The 9,200-nt window shown below is 39.5% G+C and overlaps 1 protein-coding gene across 1 annotated transcript in view; it reads left to right on the top strand.

Annotated features, from left to right (window-relative positions):
• Nucleotides 1-2,631: 2,631 nt before the first annotated feature.
• LOC104279744 (membrane-associated guanylate kinase, WW and PDZ domain-containing protein 2-like) overlaps nucleotides 2,632-9,200 on the top strand; it is a gene marked incomplete at both ends in the record, with an annotated part of 44,453 nt that continues 37,884 nt past the window's right edge. Inside the window, 2 exons of the mRNA XM_009877126.1 lie at nucleotides 2,632-2,824; nucleotides 5,895-6,143. Coding sequence (XP_009875428.1) covers nucleotides 2,632-2,824; nucleotides 5,895-6,143 — 442 coding nt within the window. The remainder of the gene's footprint in view (nucleotides 2,825-5,894; nucleotides 6,144-9,200) is intronic.

Genomic DNA, 9,200 nt, shown 5'->3' with positions numbered 1-9,200 from the left:
GCTCAAAATCATAGGAACGTATACATAATTACACTAGGAGTTTCACCTTTTCGACACAGACTTGTTAGGATTGTTCTCCAAAATGCTTATATATGTCTATATATTCCTTTTATGATGATTGCCAAGAAATAGACATTTCTAAGACATAACAGATGTCCCTAGAGCAAAATGTTAGGAAAAAGTAGACCACACCTAAAACTAGGAACTCCTATTTTTAGAGGTTAGTAGACAGAGTTCAGATGATCAGTTTGGATTTAAGACAACACATATACTTAAAATCAGGTGAGATGAATCACAATTTTACCTGTGTTACTTAAATTTTTCTGTGTGCCTGTGAAACTACTGTGTTATATCAGAAAAACTACAACACAAAGTCAAATAATTACTCAGAATCACAAAGAAACTTAGTGTCAAAGCAGATTAACATTCATGAGTTAATAGACCCAGACCAGTTACAGATTATGCTCTGTCACAATCTTCCTAATCCCAGCATTTCTCATGTTTACTCTCAAGCAAGAGGTGGAACTTTCCCTTTTCTCTACAAGACAATCTTTATTTCCTACATCATCCTCGTTTTCCTCACACTTTCAAAGCAATCTCATGCCAGTATGAGATTAGAACTACAGAGGTAATATAATCCTGATAAATATATTCCTAGTTCACATTTTGCTTGTAGAATTTGTGACTAATGCAGAGACTACTTGGCCATGAAATGTAAACAGATACTGGATAAAAAACAAGTTCAGACACACAAAAAAAATGAAAAAGAAGGAAAATCAAGTTTTTCTTGATATTAAATATACCAAATAACATATGTGGTAGCCATCATCTTGACAAACACACCTCCCTGAAGTGTTTAAAATAAGACTGCTGCTTACGTTAGGAAGCAATTCCAACACTGAAATGAAAACCACAATCACTTTCCACTGTATGTGAAATATAAGGACTAATTACTTAATTAGTCAAAATTAGAAAGATTTTTTGCTGTAGATACTGATGGCCTACCATGCTATGAGCTGGGTTTGTGTTTCTCCAAAGGCTGAAGATTCACAAGTTGTTCAATACTTCAGCAGCCAATTATAATGAAACTGCAAATATCCAATAAAACCAAAGAGGGAAGGCAGTCCCTACAATTTTCCAAGCTGCAGACGGTTGTCACGTATCTCTTCCCAAGATAACTAGGAAAAAATTCTTACTCATATGAAATGCCCAAATGTAACAGTTTTGAGAATACTTTGTGGAAATCTAGCTAAACATTGCTTTGGATGCCTTTTTTCTTGTCCAGTAAAGGAGCATAAATACATATTTCATAGTTGGATTTTGAACAAAGTATTTTCCAAAGCTTTGAGGTATATTCTTTCACTATTTGAAGAACAGAATGGAGAACCTGAAAGAGTCTCCCTGGCAGCTCAGCCTGGCACTGCTTAACAGGATCCCAGGAACACCAGGAAGCAGGAAAATGCCACATCGTGTTCACTCTTTTCTAAGTTTTGAGAGCAAAAAAGAGCCAAAGGGAGTCTAGAAACTTAGGAAAAATTCTCCAGGCTCCATATGGGGTTTCATTTAAATACTCTGCTGGGATACTTGCAGCTCTGCAGCTAAGACCACAAAAACACACAAGACCACCTGCGTGACTACCACATCTAGCCTTTGCAGTTCATCATGAAAAGCAATACTTGAGAGCTTTTATCTTTTATTATTTAAAGCAGATTGTCACACAGCATGTCATATCCATCATTCTGTGCTCATTCTCACACTGAACAAGAGAAAGGAAAATTTGGAACACGCTCTGCGAATGCTTTCATATTCTTTCAAAGAAAGCAGGTTTTGTTTGAGTCAATCTGAACTCATCTATCAGTTATTCCACAGGGAAAATATATATGTCTTTTTCTAATAAATTATGTGAATTTATGTGCATAGAAAGTGGAGAAAGTCATTTAAAGGTTTTGAACAGATTTTTTTACTGGTTTATATGTCCCATACAAATTACATTTAAATGTCGATTTGGGAAAACAACATCTACCCAGAGTAAGCTGACATTTCTCCTCTTTTTTCAATTTGTTAATCAACCCTTACCTGAGCAATTCTTCATTATGAGTAACAATATTTGATATAGCACTTTTCCCCTAAAGAGTCCCCAAAGCAAACTCTTATTTACTGGGGTCACTTCCACTACTGACCTCAAATGTATTACTCCAGGTACTTAAATGAAACAACAGTGAGGAACCTTCAATAAAAAATACCAAACTAATTAAATTTTAAGTCAGAAGGACCCTTATGGAATATTGATCAATTTAGATCTTCTGCATATTGTAGACTACATGAAGTCAGCACTCCTTATAGACAGATGGTCTTGATTTGAAGATATTCGGTAGGTCATCCATAGTTCAGGATTCTCAGGTATATCACTCCTACACAGGTAGGAAACATCTTACCTTCTTATGAAGCCAAGGAAGCATCTTCAATCATACCCACAGAGGGGAGCACAGCTTTCAGACACACTCAGATCTTTTCCCCTGCATTGAATCACTATTTCAATTTTGAAAGAAAGGGAAAATCACTGCAACATTCACGACACTAAATTGGAGGATCAGTGTATATAAGATGGGATTTTGTTTCTTCTCTGCCTAGATTCTCATCGGAGCAGTAATTGCCATGGGCTCAGCAGATCGAGATGGTCGTCTCCATCCTGGTGATGAGCTGGTGTACGTAGATGGGATTCCAGTGGCTGGCAAAACCCACCGATATGTGATTGATCTTATGCATAACGCTGCCCGAAACGGGCAAGTGAATCTTACTGTGAGGAGAAAGGTGCTACCCACAGGTGAGTGAAGGCTGGAAAAGGTAGATGGAAAAACGTATCTGGATGCTGGCAGCACAAACAGGTGCTGTTAAAAAAAAAAAATAAAGTGAATGTTTGTGTTATTTTGAAGACTAATTGGAAATATGTGTCCCTTGTTTCTGTGACAAAAATGCTACAGCTGAGTGTCATTTCCTTCAGAAGTGGAAACAACATTGTCAGCCCTGGTGTGATGATCATGAGTGCTCTGGGTTTGTTCCGTGCTGTCATGGTCTGTGCTGTCTCCTCTTGCCCAGTTTTGGGACAAAACTGTCACCTAAGCTAAAACTGTTAAAGCTGACTGGGTCAATAAGCAATCAGGGGAAGGCTCTCGGGCTGTTAACTGTTTAGGATAAGAACTCATTTCACTCTTGTACGTGTTAAAAGTCCATTTCTGGTCTCACTGATGTCATCTGGAATTTCAGCCCATGACTGCAATGTAAGCTGGCTGGAAACCTTCTATATGGCAAAAGTGGCTCCTAGGAATAGGGCCAGATCCTCCCTTGAAGCAGGCACATTTTGAAAATGAACTTCAAACATGAAGAGTTTGAAGTAAATGAAACCTTTAGACTAGCTTGGTCACAGTTGTTGAAAAACACTGGAACCTGGAAAAAAGTGTGGCAGCATATATTAAAATCTTAATGGGAGAATTTGCTGCTGTTCCATTGCAACCTTTACTTAGTCAAGGAAAGAAGTTCATTTAAGAACCATTTGTGGCGAGTATGCTTCACTGAGGCACCAGAAATGAGCAAAACCACGTTCACAGCCTGTCCTGTCTTCTGCCTCCCCGTGCCCTAGATCTGCTGCTGTTGCCTGCACCATTCCCCCTTCGTTCCCCCTGCCAAAAAGCTGCCCTCCCACTCGCCTTCGTCTTCGCAGTCCCCCTCCCACTGCGGCACCGCAGCTCCCTGCCAGCCACGCTCTCGCGGGACTGACTTTCTTCTGTTGCTGACTCCAGAGTCCTCCAGCCAGAAAGGTCCCCCTCCGCCCGGCGCGACGCCCCCTCGCAGCTCCCCCAGCGCTAGGAAAATGGCCGATAACCAAGGTAATCCGCCGAGTCCTTGCGATTCACACCTTTCCCGGGTCAGCCTGCAGGCAAAATTAGCAAGAGGGTTAGCACGGAGCAGATGCCAGCCTTTGCTGCTGCTTGTTAAATATTAAATAAAAGAGGCTATTAAACACTCTGGTCTCTTGGCACAGTAAATGAAGCAAGCTGGTAAAACACCTGGAGTTATTCTTGGGCCTTGAGAGTGCCACACCAGGGAGTATAGTGGGTAACTCATTAATGTTTAAGCATTTCAAGAGCTAGACAGGATTTTAATTTGGTCTGTTACAACATAAGCTTTGCGGAAAAATTTTAAAACAACTTATGTTGGACATGACTGAAAAATGCTGTACTAACCCATCAGGCCAGCTGATTTCATGTGAATTTCTCACTAGCGTGGATGCGTACAACAGAGGGATCTGGGGCTTTCCTTACCTGCCTAGTAGCTGATGTAGGTTTCTTAGCCCTCACCTGGAATCACTGTTTTGCACAGATACTTACCTAGATCTGAAACAGAAAATCACCATTCACAAGCTCTGGGAAAAAAAAAAATTATTAGGAAAACGTGGTATGCAGAACAAGGCAGATTAAAATATCATTTTTTTCATAAGCAGAAGAAAAATGTAACTTTTCTGATGAATATCTATCGCTCAACTGAAAATTGAATAGCCATTTAAACTTTTCCTCCTTTATCTTTCTTTTCCTATACTTAATGGCATTCAGTTGCTTTCTTTTATGACCCAGCCAGCTCTTGGTCATTCTGCAGGGTAAGATAATTTCCTTTCTGTTGCAGCCATACTGACATAAACAATATTCAGCTTTCTGAAACATGACAGCCAGAAAATGAGATCTCTCTTGTCACTGACTATGGCATTTAGTTGCAGATTTGGTTCAATAACTCTTGGATATTTTCAATTCTAATGCAGGAGTATAATAATTGTTTGTTTTTCTTCCTCTTTATTCACTCTAATCACTTTATTTCATAGCTGCAGAAGGACTGCTAAAGGACGCACCTGATTGAGAAAGCAACAGCTTGTCCTTGGATGATGTTTATTTTATTGATATATACACACTGAAGGTCTAATTTGCAAGCTCTCTTCCTAGGATGTATGTGTATGTGCATAAGCTCTTCACATGTTCAGTAGAATGATTCTGCCACTCTTCTTACTCCAAACAGAAAACGTATTACTTACATTCCTCTGAAACTTTTGTATTTAAACTGTCAATAAATGCTGATTTGTACAAACAGTTTAGATCTGCAAGGAATATAAATCTTTTTTCCCATCTGGAAGTATAACTCTGCTGTTTTCAGTTACCAAGATGCTTGTACTGAAGAAGTGTGTAATCCCACAAGATTTTACTTGTTCCCTGTTATTGTTACTGTAAAGCAATATCAAAGTGTGGATGGACTCCATTTACCCTTTAAAACTTGCCACACAAGAGCATCTTCAGAACCTTTAAATGACCACTGCTTCTGTCACAACATCCACAGAAAAACTATTTGTGATTCTTTTTCATTGTATAACTGCTCCGTTCCATGAGCATCTTTCTGAGCATGCTAATTAACTTGTAAGAAGAACATTATGCAACTAATCCTAATTACTCTAAGTCAGCTGCCTGCTTAAATTCTTTTAATCCAAGCACAAATAATTTTATATTGGATTAGACGGTCACATTTTCCTCTCGGTGACAGATCAACCAGCAGACAAGGGAACAGTGCTTGCTACTGTTGTTGCAACTCAGATAGCCGCTGTTTCTGACATTCCTTTCCTCTCTTCTAGGTAGCTTAGCAGTGAGTGTTCATACTTGCTTTATCTGATTGCCCTTGAATGTTTTGCATAATTGTGTAGATTCCTGTCTCTCTGCATCTATTACAGCTCCCCGTTGAATACTTGCAGTAGTCTGGGCTATAGACAGCCAACTTTATTCACGTTGCATTAGCAAATGTAGTGTAAGTCACAGAGCCACTGAGCAAGTCAGACTGTAACACTGGTGCGATTTATGTTGTAGGAGAACCGTGCCCAGAGAATGGCAGAAGCCCAGGCTCAGTGTCTACGCACCACAGTTCTCCAAGAAGTGACTACACTACTTACGCTAACAGTAATCATGCTGTCTCTAGCAGTAATGCTACACCCCCCGAGGGCTTCACTTCCCACAGCCTGCAAACCAGTGACGTGGTGATCCACCGCAAGGAGAATGAAGGCTTTGGCTTTGTCATCATCAGTTCCCTGAACAGGCCCGAATCTGGGTCCACAATAAGTGAGTAAATCACATTTTGCAGGTTATATTTTTGACAAGTTTGCCCCAAATAAAATTAATTAATTAGTTAATTAAAACCAGACAACTGCGAATTAATCGCTGCAGAGTTTAAAACTGAAGAGACTCTCAAGGTTGCTTCCAGGGGCAGCATTTGTTTGTCTGTTGTGTCCTGGACAAAACCAAAGGTTGTTCTGGCCTCTGAGGCTCTGTGCTTCACACACTTGTCTGTCATGATGCAACAGGATTCACTCACAAAATAGATTTTCACTCTTTCTGTGACCAGAGGGACACTCTGCAGGTAACCAGTAGGGTTTTGTCAATAAATGGTTCCTCCACAGGCAACTGAATTATACTTCTTTGTTTGTTTGTTTAATCAAGTTGAAATAAAAGCTTAGATCACTGCAAGCGCTTTGTCTGCAGCTGTCCAGCTAGGGCACTGCAGAAGAAACTGGAAAATGGGAAAACTGGTTAGACACATGTATTAGACACTGGTTGGAATACAGATAGCATAAAGTTACAACTGAGTACAGGGAGATGATGTGTATAGTGACAAGGGCACATAGTGACAAGACTAGAGGCAATTGTTTTAAACTAGAGCAGGGTGGATTTAGATTGGACATTGAGAAGTTCTTTACTATGAGGGTGGTGAAACACTGGAACAGGTTGCCCAGAGGAGTGGTGGAGGCTCCATCCCTGGAGTCATTCAAGGTCAGGTTTGGTGAGGCTCTGAGCAACCTGATCTAGTTAAAGATGTCCCTGCTCACTGCAGGGGGATTGGACTAGACGACCTCTAAATATCCCTTCCAGCTCAATGCATTCTATGATTCTATGATTCTATGATGATAATTATAGCTCACTTTCTGACCATAAAACTTCGGGGGGGGTCAACTCTGTTTCTTTAATATAGGCAGCTGTTGCCATTTGAGAAATTCAGGGTACATCCAGGGAGAGGTCAGGCAGATGCGACATGGGATGTACAAGAGACTCAGATGCTTTGGGAGTGTCAGCTGCAGGTGCACCCTTCGGTGTTTCAAATGGCATTTAACCAAATGAGAGCTGGAGCTACTGGAAGGAGGAAGCATAAAAGCCTTATCTTGAGAGATATTTGCATCTCCCACCAAATCCATCTGAAACAGTGGATGCTAACCACTGATGAAAAAGCGAGACAAGTGAGAACATTTGCCATTTTGCAAGTTGCAGCCTAATGCAGTCCTTTCCCTGCATTCAAAACATGTTTTGAAGGAACTGTTCTTTTGTGCAAAACTGTTTCCTGAGGAAATAAAATCACAATTTCAACTTTTAGGGATGAACTTCAGTCTTCTAAATTTGTAACAGAAAAGGAGCTAAGAGAGTACTGAGAAAGCCATATCTCATAATAGCAAATGATCTCAGAAAACTTCTTGCAGTATTTCATGATCATGCAGTTATTAAGAGATGCTTTTTGCATTACCTCAGCTGAATTTTAAAATTCCGTGATTGCCAGAATTAATATTGTAACAAAACCATGGATAATTAGCCTCTTGGGACTCCGAGCTTTCACTTTATTGAATATAATAGCCGAACGGATGTTCTTTGCAGAAGATTAGACAAGAAAAAAATAATCCATAGAGGACATTGAGGTACATACATATTAATCAGTAAAGTCAGTCATGAATTTTTCAAGAAAGTTATTTCACAAATAAAGTTTCTGTTTGGAGAAGGTGGAGGGGAAGAGGAGAGTAAGAGAAAGAGAAAATGCATCAGCAGTCAAAAGTTCTGTGACTGGAGCATTCTGCTGAAGACAACAGACCCAGCTGCAAGAGCCTGCTTTGCCTTCTATGCTCCAACGTGTTCTTGTAGTACTTTTCTTGCTCCCCAAGCAACTACACAGGTAGCCACTCTTGAACCTCCGTTGAACATCTCCTATAGTAAAGGAAAATGACAGTCTGCTGTGGAAGTGACAAGTGAATTTATTCAAATAATAACTGCAGTGAATTTCAGTGATCCCAAAGAACACCCAAAATCTAAGTTTAGAAGAACAGCAATGAACCAAAAAATTACATTTGCCGTAGACAGTGACAGAATAGAGAAGAAAATACCCTTTTTATGTGAATTCTGTTCCAAAACTAGTAGAAAAAATAAGTTGAAAATGACATAATCTGTCATCAGTAATAAAGCCGATCTAAAAATCATTGACTATTTGTAGTTTAAGGGAGGTTCATTTTTCTTACCTTTTATTTATTTGAGTGAAGTAATTTGGGCTGTATTGATGGGAGCATAGCCAGTAGATTGAGGGGAAATTATTTTCTCCCTTTGCTCAACACTTATTAGGACCTATCTGGAATACAGCATCCAAGTTTTGGGCTCTTTTGTAGAATATAAAAACTTCAGGAGCAGCCACTGAGACCTTCTGAGGTCCCTTCCAGCTTGAAATAAATTGAAACCCTTTTGTTAAAATACACAGTCAGAGGAAGAATGTGTATTAACAGTAGGAAAGTATCAACTGGATGCAGGATATGTAATGTCCAAAATATAGCTTACATCAGTATCAATAATGGATCTGTATGGCACATGTCAAACACCTTGGTAGTAACTGACTTCTCATAGCAACAATATGTTAATTTGGTGAAATATTTTACTGAAGTTCCAATGTTTGTGATTTCAAAGCTGGTGTGCTTGTTGCCGACTTGTGTATCCCCATGCGGCAAAGAATGATGCTGTGCAGACATACCCTAAACATATGCAGTTAATGTTGTAATTGCAGAGCAACTCTGAAAGAATTAAAATGGGCAAAATAGGTCAGGAAAGGGAATATCTTGTAGTGCCAGACACTACTAGGAGTAGCATAGCCTAAGAAGTTGTTTCACTGGGAGCATCCTCAGGGCAAAGTGAAAAAGCGTTCCCTTGATTTAAGAATGTTTATTTTGATAACTCTATTCCCTTCTCTACTTTCTTGTAAAAACAAAAGACTTGAGGACTTGAAAGTGTAAGCATCATGATCACTTTTACTCAAGAAGACAATTAATCATGCACTGAAAGCATTGTCCTTGTTTTAAAAATTAGTCTTATAAAGTATGT

Source organism: Apaloderma vittatum, unplaced genomic scaffold, assembly GCF_000703405.1.
Source record: "Apaloderma vittatum isolate BGI_N311 unplaced genomic scaffold, ASM70340v1 scaffold739, whole genome shotgun sequence".
NCBI classification, from domain to species: domain Eukaryota; kingdom Metazoa; phylum Chordata; class Aves; order Trogoniformes; family Trogonidae; genus Apaloderma; species Apaloderma vittatum.
Note: the sequence above shows the minus strand (reverse complement) of the source record. Positions and strands in the feature narration are given on the sequence as shown.